This window comes from Ahaetulla prasina, chromosome 4, assembly GCF_028640845.1.
Source record: "Ahaetulla prasina isolate Xishuangbanna chromosome 4, ASM2864084v1, whole genome shotgun sequence".
NCBI lineage: Eukaryota > Metazoa > Chordata > Lepidosauria > Squamata > Colubridae > Ahaetulla > Ahaetulla prasina.
In genome coordinates this window covers 94,182,842-94,199,630 of record NC_080542.1, presented here as the reverse complement: position 1 = coordinate 94,199,630, position 16,789 = coordinate 94,182,842, and the positions used below count along the sequence as shown (strand labels likewise).

Genomic DNA, 16,789 nt, shown 5'->3' with positions numbered 1-16,789 from the left:
TGAGGGAACAGCTGTTGAAATTAAAAAGGTAAACTATATACTTCTGAAACAGCTGTTGACTGCCGTTAAATATACTGTGTATTCAAAAATTATCTATTTTTCAGATTAAAAGATGTACAAAAAAATGTGGGAAGAAAACTAGCTGCAGAAATGAAAGAAAGTAAGTTTCTTTGGTTATTCTCTGATGGTCTACTGTGATTTTCACTAGACAAGGAAAGATTCAAAAATATGGATAGTGAATTCATATATCTTGATTTTCCAGGATATAAGACCTATATGACTTTTATTTATTTAAATATACTTAGCCTGGCCTATGATTTTTAAAAAATAGAGTGATATACAGCATATTTAAAAAGTTACAATGAAATGATTAAATAAATAAATCAGCATTGTATTTCAGTTTCAGCAAATCATATCAGTGTCATCAACTGTGGTGTTAACATCAAAACTCTTAAAAGCCATAGGAACCCACTATTTTAGTATGGTATCTAATATACATTAAATTCATAGCCAATAGCTGAAAATCCCTATCTCTAGGTTTCACCCACTCTAGATTTCAAAAGCACACTAAACATGATAGAATGCTTACATCCAGCATATATCATGCTGTTCCATCCTGAATCATATTCCATTCTTCAAAAGGATTTTGCAGGATGCCAGGAATCTATCTTCAAATCTTAATTCTATAACTTCCAGACATTTCTTTGGCTTACTATATTGCTGGGCAATCAATGTGCCTGCTATTCATGCCACATGAATGTATTAATGAGCCACCTTCTGGTTGCCCAGACTGAAAGCAAACTTTCACTAAGAATTGCTGTACAGAAGAAAATAATATAGTTAAGAATGTTAGCATAATTGACACTATAGTCTAGTCCTTGCAGCTGAACAACCAACTAGTTTTAATGGAAAGATACACCGTATTAACACTTAATAAGACTAGTGCAGCAGTCCCCAACTTTGCAGCTTGGCGGCCCGGCTGGGTGGGAGAGAAACTGGGCCACGCAAGCAGTGGGCTGGCATATGCACACAGTTTGACTTGCAGGAGTGGCAGGCTGGTGGGCTGGAGTGCATGTGCATGCAGCTTGGCTTGTGCAAGTTGAGTTGCATGCATGTTTGCGTGTGTGCACCCTGGGCCGTCGCTTGCGCAAGTCAAGCTGTGCGCTTGCATGGCCCAGATCTGAATAGGTTATGGCCTGTAGCGGTCTGCGACCTGGGGGTTGGGAACCCCTGGACTAATGCATTCTGGCTTGGAAAAAGACAACTGAAGCTTGGGAAGGCTCTGTGCCAGGCTTGCATTGGAAAAAGTAATGCCACTGAAAATTCTTAGCAGAATAATCTTGCTTGGTAAAGCTTAAAGTCCATGCCCAATTGCTGACAGGAAAGAAGTGAGGGATAAAGTACATTTCTTCTTCATTTCTTCCCTTTTCTGAGTTCTCTCTTACAATCCACTAAAGCTTATTTTAGTGATGTCTTAGCTGGAAAGGCTTTTAATGTAGCAGTCTCTTCTCTAGTGCTCTTCTCCCATTTTATTCTTGGCATGATTTCACATATTAGGAAATACTAATTTCCAAGCCTTCTTGGGAAGAAAAAAATAATTTTTGAGTTGATTCTTACTCCATAATTACCACTCTTGTATACTGTAGGATTGTGCTCTAAATTAGTAATATATTTCAGAGGATCTATTATGTACGCTACTAAATCTGAATTCATCACATTATGCTAATCAACTTAAAAGTTTTATTAGCAATCTCAGAAATATTTGAGTGCAAGACAGAACAGAAATATTCTAATAAATAAATAATGTACATTCCAACGCAATCTGTATTTTTTTTCCAAAATAATGAACTATGTTTTAAGGCTTAAAAGGAAACACTTTATTTGAAAGAAATCTTAGATACAGAAGAGATCTGTATCTAAAAATGCATAGTCTGAGTTCAATTCATATATTCATAGTGGTTTACCAATCAAAGTTACATAAAATACATAACTTTCAAGAGTTTATTTTGCTACTTTAAGTTATTTTATATACATTTATATAGATTTATATACATTTTATATACAATGTAGACTCTAGCTTGATTGGTAGACCGGCAACTAAATTTCAGGATTTGTAGAAAATGTTAGTGACAAAAATCTACCATATTTTTCAGACTCTAAGATGCACTCCCCCCTCCCCCCAAAAAGTGGATGGAAATGACTGTGCGTCTTATAGAACAAATTTTGCCAAAGCCCCACCCACCCGCCAGCCCGCACCCTTTGGCCTCTGCTTTCCAGCAATTTGCCTCCTTGCAGCAAAGAGCAAACAGCTAAGTCAGCTTCAGCACAGCCTGATTTAGCATGAGCAACTGATTGGTGGTTGGATCTGATTCCCAGAATACTACTGATCAGCTGTTCCAGGCTGAGGAATGCCTGGAATGGGCCAAAAATGGGACTCACAGAAGCCAAAAATGGGCATGCAGAGGCCAAAAATGGGAAGTGCAGAGCCTGAAAATGGGACACTTGGAGGCGACGATGGGTGGCAGTGGCAATGGGCAGCCCTGGTGTCAATGGGCAGCAGAAATCCTCAACCACCAATCAGCTACTTATGCTAAATCAGGCTGTGCTGAAGCTAACCAGGCTGTTTGCTTTTTGCTGCAAGGAGGCAAATTACTGGGAAGCAGAGGCAGGTTTTTTTTTCTTGTTTTCCTCCCCAAAAGCTAGGTGCATTTTATAATCCGGAGTGTTTTATAGTCCAAAAAATATAGTAATTCAAACTAAATAAGCAATATACCATATTTTTCGGAGTATAAGATGCTCCGGAGTATAAGATGCACATTAGTTTTTGGGGAGGAAAATAAGAAAAAAAAATCTGTCTCTGCCTACCAGCAGAGTATTCATCTGGCTAGCATCCTTGCAGCAAACAGTAAACAGCCTGGTCAGCTTCAGTATGCTATTTCAGCCTGATTCAGCATGAGAAGCTAATTGATGGTTGATCAGCCTCCCAGAATACGACAAATCAGTTGTTCCAGGCTGCGGGGATCATCACAGCCCATCGCCACCTCTGCATGTCTCATTTTTAGCCTCCGTGCATCACATTTTGGGCCTCAGTGTGTCATGTTTTGGGTCTCCGCATGCTCCATTTTAGACCCATTCCAGGCTGCTGAATTGCCACAGCACATCGCCACCAATCGCCACCTCCACACATCATGTTTTCAGCCTCCGTGCATCACATTTTTGGCCTATGTGCATCACATTTTTGGCCTCCATGTGTCGCATTTGCGGCCTCTGCACACCCTGTTTTTTGGCCTCTGCGTATTGTGTTTTTGGCCTTTCCAGGTGGCCAAAATCCCTGCTGCCACTGATCCCCACTGCCTGAAACAGCCGAAAACATGATGCACAGAGGCCAAAAATGGTGTGTGTAGAGGCCGAAAATGCGACACACGGAGGCCGAACATGTAGAGACCAAAAATGCGATGCATGGAGGCTGAAAACATGACTCACAGAGGTGGCGATTGGTGGTGATGTGCTGTGGTGATCGCTGCAGCCTGGAATGGGTCTAAAATGGAGCATGTAGAGCCCAAAAACATAACGCATGGAGGTCAAAAACATAATGCACAGAGGCTGAAAATGGCTGAAGGGTGGAAGCTGGCAGGTGGATGGGACTTTGGCAACATTCGGTGTATAAGACGCACAGGCATTTCCACCCACCTTTGTTGGGGGGCATGCGTCTTATACTGAAAAATATAATAACTTATAATATGTTTCACAATGCAGATATCATGTAAGGTGTGCTTAAAAGAATTAATACGAGTTTTAATAAAATTGTACTATTCATAAATAGTTATCAATATTTTTATTAGATGAAACAATCATAGTGAGAAATAGGTTGCAATTCAAATTCATTTTTAGCTTATAACTTACTGTTCTCAGTGGGTCTACTCCTAATTTAACTAAGTCTGGATTTTAACTATTTATGTTATCGGGTTATTCTTGATTGTTGATTCAGAACAAATACTAACAACTTTCTCAATTTTCAGGCAAAGAATGTTAACATATCCTTGCAAAATAGCAAGGTCAGAAGATATCCTATCAAAAGAAAGCCTAGGTTGGTGTTCATATATTCAAGTACAGAACTATGCAATTTTTATGGTATAGAAAGCAGAGCTTTATTTTGAAAAAAAAGAAGTATTATATTTATTATGTTTGTCAGGCTATTCTGAAAAAAGAAGGTACCGTAAGTATAAAATGTCTGCATAGTTTACCAATATTCTAAAATATATCGATATTGGGGTTTAACTTAAAAGATTACGTGCAAGTAAACACCACAGGATTTGGTTATATTTTCTTCTGAATAGAATGCGTATCATATTGTGCTATAGAATATTACTGTAAAATAAATGAGATCCAAGGAAATGTAAGCTCTAAAACAGCATTTCTTTAAAGCTCTAAATAGTCAGCTGGAGAATTTTGTGATTGAAATTTCTATATCTTAAAATTGCCATTTGAGAAAACTGCTCTAAAGCTTGTATCAAACATTCCTTAAAAATCAATATTTTAAGGTAATTTATAGAAAACATTAATAATTATTTAACAAAAGATACATGAAATTTAATGATATCAGTTGAATATTTATGATAAAATAGCTTGTAATTCCTCTGATTTAGCATCTTTTATCTATTTCTACTTTCAATGTTAAGATAATTGTTTTTAGAGTCCCATAAATTAATTGAGGTTAATTTGTAGGAGTTATGAACTATGAAAGTTCCAGGGTGACATAATCTTTATTTCTGAAAATGGAAAAGGCACACCAGAACTAAATCATATCATATTGATCGATCAATCGATCGATCTTTGTTAAGTAAACCTGGCTTCCCCATTTATTTTGCTTGTCAGAAGGTTACAAAAGGTGATGACATGACTCTGTGAATTTTGATTACATAGGGATGTTGCAACAATCGTAAGTAAAAAGCTGTATATGATAAACGGGTAGATTTTCCCAACCTTTTGCATATTACAATAGAATCTAATCACTAAATGATTTACCGGTAATTATTTTTATGTATTTCAGAGTAAAGTCACACAGATAATTAAAATATCATAAGTGTTTTATAGAATGGTCAAAGCAGATGCATTTATTTGGGCTGAAAGAATTTAGTTTAAAACTTAGGAAGCATTTTTTAATTTTATGAAATTCTAACATTTTATATAAAATTATTATGTATTTTTCTGGGACATTTGTTACTTTAGTTCTGCATGCAATACCATTGCATGTAATTTGCAATTAATGACAAAAAATATTGACTTGCAAGGTAGTATTTAGATTAGAGATCCTAACATGAATAGATGTGTGAACATATTTGATGTAAAACAGAGCTGTGGTTTTATTTCCATTATCTGTGGACTATAATAAATGAACGCTTCATGCAAATCAAAGCAAAGGTTTAATTATAAATAAAATATGTCATAATATGAAGTGGCAAAATTTAGTTTAAACATGAGTGTGTATGGAAATAGGCATTCAGATGTTAATAATATGGCATGAACGGTTATAAATAATGAAGAGCCATTTCCAAATTTTAGGGGAAATGTATAACATTCCCTATGAATGCAATATTTGGCAAAAAGTTATATACATTTGGCAAATGTGATATGAACTGATGCATAAGAGAATACAAAAAATATATATTCAGCCTTCAAAAGGCCTATAATAAATAAAAATCATGATAGCTTCATCACTATCTGCTTAGAAAGCAGAAAGATTGGTTTGGAATACCTAGTATAAAACATAAATCTATTTCTATACAAGCATGCAAATGAATTAATATGAATGCAGTAATAGCTTAATTACCAAAATGAAGTTCTGACTCTCTCTTTGCTAATGATTATTCCCTGAATGCTGGTTCAGATTCATAAGTGTGAGTCAGTATGGACAAATTCTCTTTCTGGCAACTTTGAACCCACCATCACTATTCAAAAGACCCAAGTCATGCATTAGCCCCTCCTCATGCAACATAGTCCTTGATTTACAACTATTCTTTAAATGATTGTTCAAGTTACTATGCACTGAAAAAGAGATTTATGACGATACTTCATACTTATAACTATTGCGGTATCTCCATGGTCACATGATTAGAATTCTGTTTTTTAAAAAGTCTTCAAATACAATTGTTTCTAAACATATATAAAATTAATAATGCAACAACAAGCAATGAAATGGTTGTTTATAGTGAAACAAATTCAGATTACAGCAGGAAAAATTCAAATTAGTCCCTGGAAGAAAAATAAATAAAAGTATAGTGAATGAAGTTGCTATTCCTATTTCTATGTTTAAATATTGTCATTTAAATGCTCAAGCATTTGAATGCTTTAGAAAATTAAAGACTGGACTAGCCACAATGTCTTGTCCAAGAAAATTCTGGAAAGTTGTTATGGGAATAATGTTTGAGAAGGGTGTTTTATATTAGTTGTTTTTAATTCATGTAAAAAGGTACAATAAATAAAAAAATATAAGTAAACTTTTCATGCAGATGATTCATACAAAATTAGATTCTATCTTGTTAATCCTAAATACATTTGAAATTAATGGGACAAAGAGCAAAATGGTGAAAAAAAGCAGTGGCATGTTAGATATTCCTCCTTTGTGAGTTTTGCTGGCTCACTGAATGGTAACCTTTCTCTTCTTCAGGAGTCTTCATCTCTTCTCATTTTAAGTCAGTTCCAGGGAATTGAGAGTAGCTATGTTCCAAAATAAGCCTATTTCAAACTGACACACCACAAACAGCTATGTGCCCATTTATTGCTTATTATAGACAAATTATTCTTCCTTAATAACTATGGGTCTCTAAAAATAGGCATTTAAAAAAATTGCTGAAAATATGTTATTGACAGAATGTATGTTCCCATTCAATTAAACTTGGAAACTATCCTGCAATAATTTTTAGGCATTCATTTTTTGAAATTACACATTAGTATTATCAGTAGAATAAATTTTAAAATTCATTTTAAAATGAATTTATTAATAAATTAACATATGAAACATAAGCAATTGTAATGACTGATATTTCCAGTTAATGCCTGTTAAAGTAGCTGAATTAAATTAAGCAATCTATAGAATTGTGGTAATATAATTTTATATTTTTATTGAAAATATTATTGCATGTTTTTAGTTGTAACAGAGACAAAAATTATACTGAAAGACTTGGATCAAATTCTTAGTCAAGCATTAGTCACCTCCAAACCTTATTTGGAATCATCTGGGAATGGAGAGGACAATAATGAAAGAGAAAAGGTATGAATTATTAACTAGAAGTCCAGAATCTGCTACTAATGCGGGGTGGGGGGGAGAGATAAAATGCAATGCATGCTTATCTAAGGGTAAGTCCCATTGAAATCAGTGAGACATAGTTGGAATAAGTACATATGGGGCTAGGCCGATTTTAGAATGCATTTGCAAAAAATGTTCACTTCAAACATGAAAAGAAATAATTCCACTGTTAATTTGAGAAATAAAAGTATATATCTTTCAAATAAACATATTTTAGTGAATAAATAAAATAATTATCAGTAGGATACCAGTATACTGACAAGTGAGCATCTTTTTATTTTGGGTAAAATAAAAAACAATTGTCATTTTAATACTATTCTTCCACCCTTTATATGTTTTTTAAATGGCAGGAGGAATATGTGACAGTGCAAAAATTCATTTATAAAGAAAGAGAGTGCTATATGCATGTATAATTATTTATGTTTACTTATGGACATTTTCCACATATATTACAAAATAATTCTATATTAATTTATTTAGGCTCTATTGAAACAACTTTATATTAATCCACATGTTGACTATTTCCAGGATTATGTTGAGACCAAAAAGTATGGCCATATTCTAAATAGTTTGTGTATTTTAAAAAAATATTATTATTTTAAATTGTTTGCTATACACTTAATAGTAATGTGGAAATTCTATAGCATTACAGGTAGATTTACTCATTTATATATGTTACATCTGTTACACAATTTTCCAACAAATTCTAGTTGAATCGCAATCCACAAGACTGTGTCTATAACAGACCAAGTGAACAGCAATAGAAACAATTAAAACATGTATTAATAAACTTGACTATCCAGTTCACAAAACTGATAGATTTTAAATTAGCCCTATTTCTTTCATTTGAATATCTCAATAGATCTGGATCCAGCACAGAATTTTCAGTTGAAATATTATATTTCCATCAAGAAATAGCTAAATTATTCAGTAAATGAGTATTGTACTGTGGTTTTTTATTCACATTTATATTTATATTCTCAAAGTATAATTGTTTTTAAATAATGCTTTGTTAACTATGAGATTTAGCTAGATTAAATCTTGTTTGCAGACTGCAATGTAGTGAATCAAGAAATGTGTTTAGCAAAAATAAAAATAAGACAAACCACTTTATAGGTTAGCAGGAAGTGTGAACCTAATCATCAGCTGTACAAATATAATGAACCATCTCTTGTTGAATCAAGTGCACTGAGTTGCGGCATTACTATATTTTATTAAGTTTTATTATAAAATAAAAATATTAAAGAAACAAAAGTTATAAAAATAAGAAAAAAAGACAAAAAGACAAGAAAAAAGTAATGACTTCTGATTGTCCTTGATGCGGTAGATAATAAAAACAATACAACATCAACCTGTTGCTTTACATTTCACAACAAGACAAATGATTTCTATAATTACAAAACAACTCTAATAATCAAAACCCAAAGTAAGTTTCATTTTCTGTCAGTTTGTAGAAAAAAATCCAGAAGCAGTTTCCAATTAGAAACAAAACTAGATAAATTATTTAATTGAAACAGTCAGTTTCACTATCTATGCTAACTCTATCACCTTCACCATCAATTCTTTCATTGTGGGAATTAGTGTGTCCTTCCATCTTCGTTAAAAATAGTTGCAAAGTTACATAATTTAGTCACAATATGAATGAAGTCTTTTTCTTTTTTGGCTCTAGATACTTAACTGCTGTTTAGAAGTTAGCGAAGAAAGAAGACCAATGGAAATCAACACTGAAGAAGACTGTATTATAATTGACGGGAAAGCTCTCGTGGCTGGACAATGCATAGAGAGTATAACAGAACAGTTTAAAGAAATAGATTCTTTAATGGCTGACTTCCAAGGCAGCTTGTAGCACCAATAAGAGAGAATCTGCTATATTGTTTATAGCTTTAGAAAACATCCTTTTTCACATATAGTGGGAGAATCTTAAAAGTAGTTCAACAATATAGGTTACATGGAGTTAGATTTACTTTAACAAGGGGTTATATTTGTTGCTAAAATTTATTCCCATGTAGTCCATATTACTGTATAAATATGATAAGTGAAAGTTAATAGCAATGTTGTGTACTTTAAGATATTGTTTTCTGTAAAAATTAGATTGAAAATAAAGATTAATCATACTTCAATCTAGAGAGTTTCTAAGATCACTTTGAATTTCTGAAGCTTTCCAGCAAATCAGTTTATGTATAATTTTTCAGGAAATCGTTATGAAAATTTCAATTTTAAATAATTATATGAATTTCTTTGGTAAGAGCCGTTGATAGATCACACCATAGATCCATAAATATAATTCTAACTGGGCTGTTTTCAATAAAGCTATCAATTGCTGTAAACTCTTTTTATTCCTACCTAGAGCAGGAACTATTTTCTCATATAGAGAATAGAAATTCTCTATAGAGAGAATATAGAATATAGAATAGAAATTCTATAGAATATAGAATATAGAATAGAAATTCTCTATAGAGAATAGAAAACGGATACTCTGGTGTGATTTCCTAATAGCCATGAAATTGGTCTCATATGCCTCTCACAAACTTCTGACTTGCAAAATGTGTACTTAGAAAGATCATTAAAAGGCAGAAGGTCTCTATATGATTTAATTTTATCACAACCTTTTTGTTCTAATAATTAAGATTACAGTTTTGACACTTAATTTAAGCAATCTAGAAAACTTACCATTCTTGTCTCATTCAATTTCATTTTTAACATAAATTTAAGGGATAGAATAAGAAATGTAATTTTGGACATTTATTTTAACTATGCTGCCTTTAGCATATGTACAAAATATACATGTGTATTAGTGGTGAAATCCAAATTTTTTTACTACCGGTTCTGTGGGCATGGCTTGGTGGGCGTGGTGTGGCTTGGTGGGCGTGGCAGGGGAAGGATACTGCAAAATCCCCATTCCCTCCCCGCTCCTGGGGGAAGAATATTGCAAAATCCCCATTCCCACCCCACTCTGGGGCCAACCAGAGGTGGTATTTGCTGGTTCTCCGAACTACTCAAAATTTTCACTACCGGTTCTCCAGAACCTGTCAGAACCTGCTGGATTTCACCCCTGATGTGTATAAACAAAATGAGTATATTCTTGAGTTCAAACCATGTAAGTATATATTCCTCATTTGTGAGATATCTGTATACTGTTAGATGAGTACATTACACCATTTTATGAATCAGAAGTACATTAAGAATTGTAGTAAGCAAATGATCATATACAAGAATTTTCTTTATGTACAAAATAAATCAGATAATAATATTTGCTGCATCAAATGCAAACAAGAAAGGTACTTTTCCTTCATAGGTACACATCTATTCATAAGGCCAGATGTGTTGATTTAGGTATTATATACATGCTGGTTAGGTTAGAGTGTTAAAAAAATACCTTGAAAAAGGCAATAATGAATCACTTCTTAGTAAAAGAAACAACTCCTACAAGGATGCAGTTGTTGGGAGCTGAGTTCAACTTGAAAATATTTCTGTTCCTTTTTATATCATATATGAGCACATTCAGTATTCTGCAAAACTTATTTATTTATTTAAATAAAATCTATGTGATAGTCAGCCTGGGAAAGTGATGGAGTAGAATCACTGGGTATACCTCCGTAGCAATCTGGCTAAGAATTCCAATATAATATAAGTTTGGCCCTTTACATACTTAATAAAATATCTTACATAACAAGAATTATGAATAGAGAAGGAAGATTAACCTTTTGCAATTGTGTTGGCATGGAATTTTGTATTAGTGACACAATTGTAAAGCACATTTTATGCAAGTTTCAATAAATAAATATTTTTTCATCACTTCATTCATATATTCCAAATTCCTTTCTTATACAACTGCAGAGGAAACTTTCTAGGAAAGGTGTAACGAGGTACCTAAGATATTTGAACTGTGAAAAATATTTCCACAAATTTTTACTACCTACTTATTTTTCATTTTATTCTTCATTCAGATCTTTTAGACCATTCAAGTAATATACAATCCTACAACAACAAATATAAATAGACTAAATACAGTTCTTTTATTTCAAAATATTCTAGTTTTTATTTTGAATGTTTGCTCCTGGATATTTTTGATTTGCTCTCCTCAGAGTTTTATTTTGTTTGTTTTTTTAAAAAATAGAAGCAGCTTGAATATTAATAAACCCATTTTAGACAAAATGTGAACATAGTAAGCATAGAAAACTAGATGTGTATTCATAGTTCCAACCAAGAAACTTTGATAACATTTCTTTTTAACAGATTTTTAGAAGAGCCCTCATATGGTAAAGTATGTTTGAATCTCCCCATCTTATTTCTGACACATTTTGTCTGTCTTGCATAACATCCTGATGAAAGAAAAGAGACTACTCCATTCCAGAGGGAACATAATTAGTTCAGGATTTCTTTCCATAGATATTAGATTGCATAGAAATCTTTATCCTATTTGTGAAAATGTAGAGATACAACACTATTGGGAGCATCAGCAGCAGGGTCAGGATGCATTTGTTTAGCCCTGTAACTTTTCTCTTTTGAGGGGACTATTTGAGAAGTGAGGGCATCACTGTATTTTAAATCTAGCACTGGGAGGAAGAGCTATTAGAAGAGAATCAGACATTAGAGAAAAGTGCTTGTTAATACAAGACTAACCCATTTTCTTCAGCTAATTTTTTATCACAGATTATTTCTCAACATAATGATATCACAGTTTAAGAATGCATTGTTGCATTTGCTTACCTACATGCAATGTGTATTATATGTACATTGATAAAAACATATCCATAATAATAATATTCTTAATATTTACTTACTGCAACTCAGAATTTTCCCTGAGTTGCCTTTCCAAGATATTTTGGCAGTGATGAAGGCAACAATAATCTTTTGATATCAGGGTTCTGAAATCTACCTCAAAAATCCTTTCCTAATAGGATTTCTTTTTCATGCACTGTAAAGAAAATCTTCAAGAAATAAAGGATCTGTATTCACATTTAAGAATTTTTATGATATCCCTATGATTCCCCCCCCTCCCCCCATCCATTAGAATGTACCTTACCTGAAAAATGCCATTTCTTGGGGGGGGGGTTTCCTCTGGAGTGCGGTGGGAATGGAGATTTTACAGTATCCTTCCCCTGCCATGCCCACCAAGCCATGCCCACAGAACCAGTAGTAAAAAAATTTGAATCCCACCACTGATGTGACCAAAATTAGGGCACTTGGCAATTGACAACTTTATGACTGCTGCAGTGACCAGAGGTCATGTGACTGCTTTTTACAACCTTCCCAGATACTTTTCAACAGGCAAAATCAATGGGGGAAATCAGAATCATTTCATGACTGCATGATTCACTTAAGAACCACAATGATTTTTTTAACTATGATAAAAAAGTGTAAAATTAGATGTGACTCACTTAACAATCACCTTGTTTAGCAATGGAAATTTTAGTGCCAATTGTGGTTGTAAATCAAGGACTATCTGTAATCTTGATTTTCATCACACAAACTCCAAGGTAGTAATTAGTAAACAAATCATGTTAAGGAAGCCACTGAGTGTTTTCATTTGTAACCATAGTACAAACATATCCTGGCTGATCAAACCTTATTTTTCTGTTGTGTTTCTTGAGGAGTGTGGTGGCTCATGTGGTTAGGACACAGGGTTGACGATTAGCAAGTCCATGTACGAAGCCCAAGTGCTGCTTGCGTCAGTTCCTGCCAAACTAGCAGTTTGAAAGTGAGTACTGGTAAATAGATGGGTACCACTTCAATGGCCACAATAGTGGAGATATGAAAGGAGCCCCCAACCAAATGTCCCAAGGGCAACAGTGATGTCACCTGTAGTGTTCTAAGTTCTCCCCCCCCCAGGGTCCATTCCCCTAGTGGAGAACGAGGATAGTACTTCTCTGTGTTGATTGGCTAAGCAGTTGACAGCTGGTATAAAAGGGCTGTCAACAGAGAGGGAGAGAGTTTTTTTGTTAGTTTGTATTTGTCACTGCTGTTAGCTATGTTAAGGTTAAAAAGTAAATTACCTGCTATCCAGAGTCCTGCCTGCACCTTGCCAGCACCTGAACCCACAATATAACACTGGTGATGAAGGTGGGATAATTTCAGAGGCCCTCAGTGGTGAATATGGTGGGACATCACACTGAACAGTCCCCAAAACAGAAAATTAGACTCATAGTCAACATATAGGGGAGACCATGTCTAATGGAGGTGGAAACTGGTTCCGCCACATCTATCGTTTCTTGGAGCACTTTAAAATGCCTTGTGCCAAGTATTTCAAAGAAACGATTAATCCTTTGTGATCTAAATTTGAGGGATTATCAAGGAAAAACAATTCCTATTGTAGGTAGTGGAAAATTTAGGGTACAATTTAAAATTTTCTATGGCCGATTGTCTTTAGTTATCGTGGATGGCCCCTTGCCTAGTTTGTTAGGGTTAAATTGGTTTGACGCTCTGGGGTTAACAGTCCAAGGTGTAAATTCTGTTAGGTCTTCTGAATTGGATATTCTGATAAATGAATTCCCCACTGTTTTTGATGGAAAACTGGGCTGCTACAAGGGCACTCCAGTATCGTTCAGCCTGGACCCTCAGTTTCCACCGTGCAGATTAAAGTCTCACCAGATACCGTTTGCCCTAAAACAACGAGTTGATGCTGAGCTGGACAAATTCATCTCCCAGGGCATTCTCGAACCAGTGGACCATGCCCCTTGGGAGACGCCAATTGTGACTCCTATTAAACCTGATGGATCTATCCACATATGCGCGGATTACCGGGCCACTCTCAACCAGGCACTACAACCTCATGCCTACCCAGTCCCAGTAGTGCAGCACCTTCTGCACTCCCTGGGCAAGGGATCAGTGTTTGCAAAACTAGATTTGGCTCAGGCATACCAGCAGCTGCCTGTAGGCAATAAGACAGCAGAAGCTCAAACAATTGTTACACACTGGGGGGGCCTTCCGATGTCGCCGCCTCTAATTCGGTGTCAGCATGGCTCCAGGGCTTTTCCAAAGCCTAATGGAGCGGATGCTCCAGGGAATCCCCGGGGTCGTCCCATATTTCGACGATATGCTGGTCTCCGCTATCAGCACGTCAGAACTGATGGAGAGACTTCAACAAGTGCTGAGTCAGTTCCAATGGGCAGGGCTTAAGGTCAAAAGAACAAAATGCCATGTCGCGGTGCCCCAGGTGGAATTTCTAGGATTCCTCATTGACGGATCTGGAAATGGATCATCAGCTGAGAAAACAAAAGCAATTGTAGACGCACCCTCCCCTTGAAATAAGGCGGAACTCCAAGCTTTCATGGGGCTTTTGAACTTTTATGCAGTATTCCTGCCACACAAGGCATCGGTGGCGGAGCCATTGCACCAGTTTCTGGACAGTGGAGCCCCTGGAAGTGGGGTACTAAACAGGCTGCAGCATTTATAGCCATCAAACATCTTCTTGTCTCTAACTCTGTATTAGCCCAATATTGTGATCGATTGCCCTTATTGCTGGCATGTGACGCCTCCCCATATGGGGTCGGCGCCGTCCTGAGTCACCAACTGCCGAATGGAAGGGAAGTTCCACTGGTGTTTTTCTCCCATACATTGGCTCCGGCTGAAAGGAACTACTCCCAATTGGATAAGGAGGCTTTGGCTCTGGTGTCCGGCGTGAAGAAATTCCATGACTATCTATATGGATGGTCTTTTGAGTTAATCACCGACCACAAACCTCTTCTAGGGATCCTATCTAGCGATCGACAAACCCTGCAGATTCTGTCACCGCGGATGACTCGTTGGACAATATTCCTGTCTGCATACTCATACGTTTTAAGCCACCAGCCGGGAAAACATCTGGCCCATGCCAATGCATTGAGCCGTTGCCCACTGCCAACATTGCTGACAGACCCTGTGCCAGCCTCCCAAGTCTTGTTGATAGATGACTTGCCGTTCCCAGTATCAGCTGCGGACATTGCCCGTTTTTCAGCTCGAGATAATGTAATTCCCCAAGTCCTGGACTGGGTCAACAGGGGATGGCCACGGGGTCCCTTCAAGCTGGAGTTGCAGCCGTATGCAATGAGGCAGATGGAACTATCAGCTCAATGGGGATGCCTCTTATGGGGTCATTGGGTGGTGGTTCCTCCCCCTCTGAGGAAATCGGTGCTGACTACATTACATCAGGGCCACCCCAGAATTGTTAGGATGAAGGCCCTGGTACGCTGTTATATGTGGTGCCCCATCTTGACAGGGATATCACCCAATGGGTCTCAACCTGTCAAAAGTGCCAAGAAACTAGATCTATGCCACCCAAAGACCAACCGAAGGAATGGGAGGAGCCCAGGGGCCCCTGGTCCTGAGTGCATATTGATTTGGCGGGACCTATGCAGGGGCAGATGTTCTTAGTGTTGGCTTATGCTTATTTGAAGTGGGTGGAGGTAGTTATTATGTACTCTACCGCAGCAGAGGTCGTAATTAAAACCCTCCGGAGAATATTTGCCACACATGGGTTACCTGACATCCTAGTGTCAAATAATGGGCCCCAATTTACGGCCACCTTATTTGAAACATTCTTGGCTAGGCTGGGAATTAGACATTGTTTGATTGCCCTGTTCCATCCGTCTAGTAACGGATTGGCGGAACGAGCCATTAGGTCCACAAAAGAAGCATTACAGAGACTGGGCCCAGGAAATTGGCAAGAAAGGGTTGATGAGTATTTGTTAGTGCAGCATACCACGCCATGCCCGACCACTAACAAGAGTCCAGCCGAGATTCTAATGGGCCGGAAACTAAGAATCACACTAGACCGGCTAGTGTATGCCGGTCCCCAGTATGCCCCTAGCAAACCATTAGATTCAATCAGCATGCACAAGCCATTTCAATTAAACGACACGGTTTACGCCAGGAACTATGTGGGGCAACCATTATGGATACCTGGAAAAATAGTAGAAATAACCAGGCCATGTTCGTATAGGGTAGATATAGGTCAGGGCCGGTTTTGGAGGTGCCATAAGGATCAACTCAGGATGAGATGGCTTGTTGCATCAGGGTGAGCTCCTGCCATTTGCTCCAGTTCCTGCCAAACTAGCAGTTTGAAAGTGAGTACTGGTAAATAGATGGGAACCACTTCAATGGCCACAATAGTGGGATATGAAAGGAGCCCCCAACCAAGTGTCCCACGGGCAACAGTGATGTCACCGACTAATCCTTTCAACCTGGAAGAGGTTTGGATTAATCTTGTCCCCAACTTGTGACTCACAAAGGTTTTAGCTTTGATAGATTTGCTTGATTAGGTGCCATCGCTTTAGTATTAATTATGTGACAATATAGATATACTTTCTCCAAGATGATTTGTTCCTAATCTGGTCTTTCAGGTGTTCCCACCTTTAGCTGAAGAAGCAGTGATGAAATTCAAAAATTTTCCCTACTGGTTCAGTGAGCATGGCTTGGTGGTCATGTGACCGGGAAAACCATTTATCATACTTTACACAAAAATAATACAAAAGCTATACAACTGACTCACACACAATGCAAAAG

General features: G+C 36.6%; 1 protein-coding gene across 1 annotated transcript in view; it reads left to right on the top strand.

The window, feature by feature from the left end:
* Positions 1–9,359, top strand: part of ZCWPW2 (zinc finger CW-type and PWWP domain containing 2) — a 162,228-nt gene extending 152,869 nt beyond the window's left edge. Inside the window, exons 13-16 of the mRNA XM_058182728.1 lie at positions 105–160; positions 4,020–4,087; positions 7,149–7,270; positions 8,976–9,359. Coding sequence (XP_058038711.1) covers positions 105–160; positions 4,020–4,087; positions 7,149–7,270; positions 8,976–9,152 — 423 coding nt within the window. The 3' untranslated portion in view covers positions 9,153–9,359. The remainder of the gene's footprint in view (positions 1–104; positions 161–4,019; positions 4,088–7,148; positions 7,271–8,975) is intronic.
* The last annotated feature ends 7,430 nt before the right edge of the window (positions 9,360–16,789 follow it).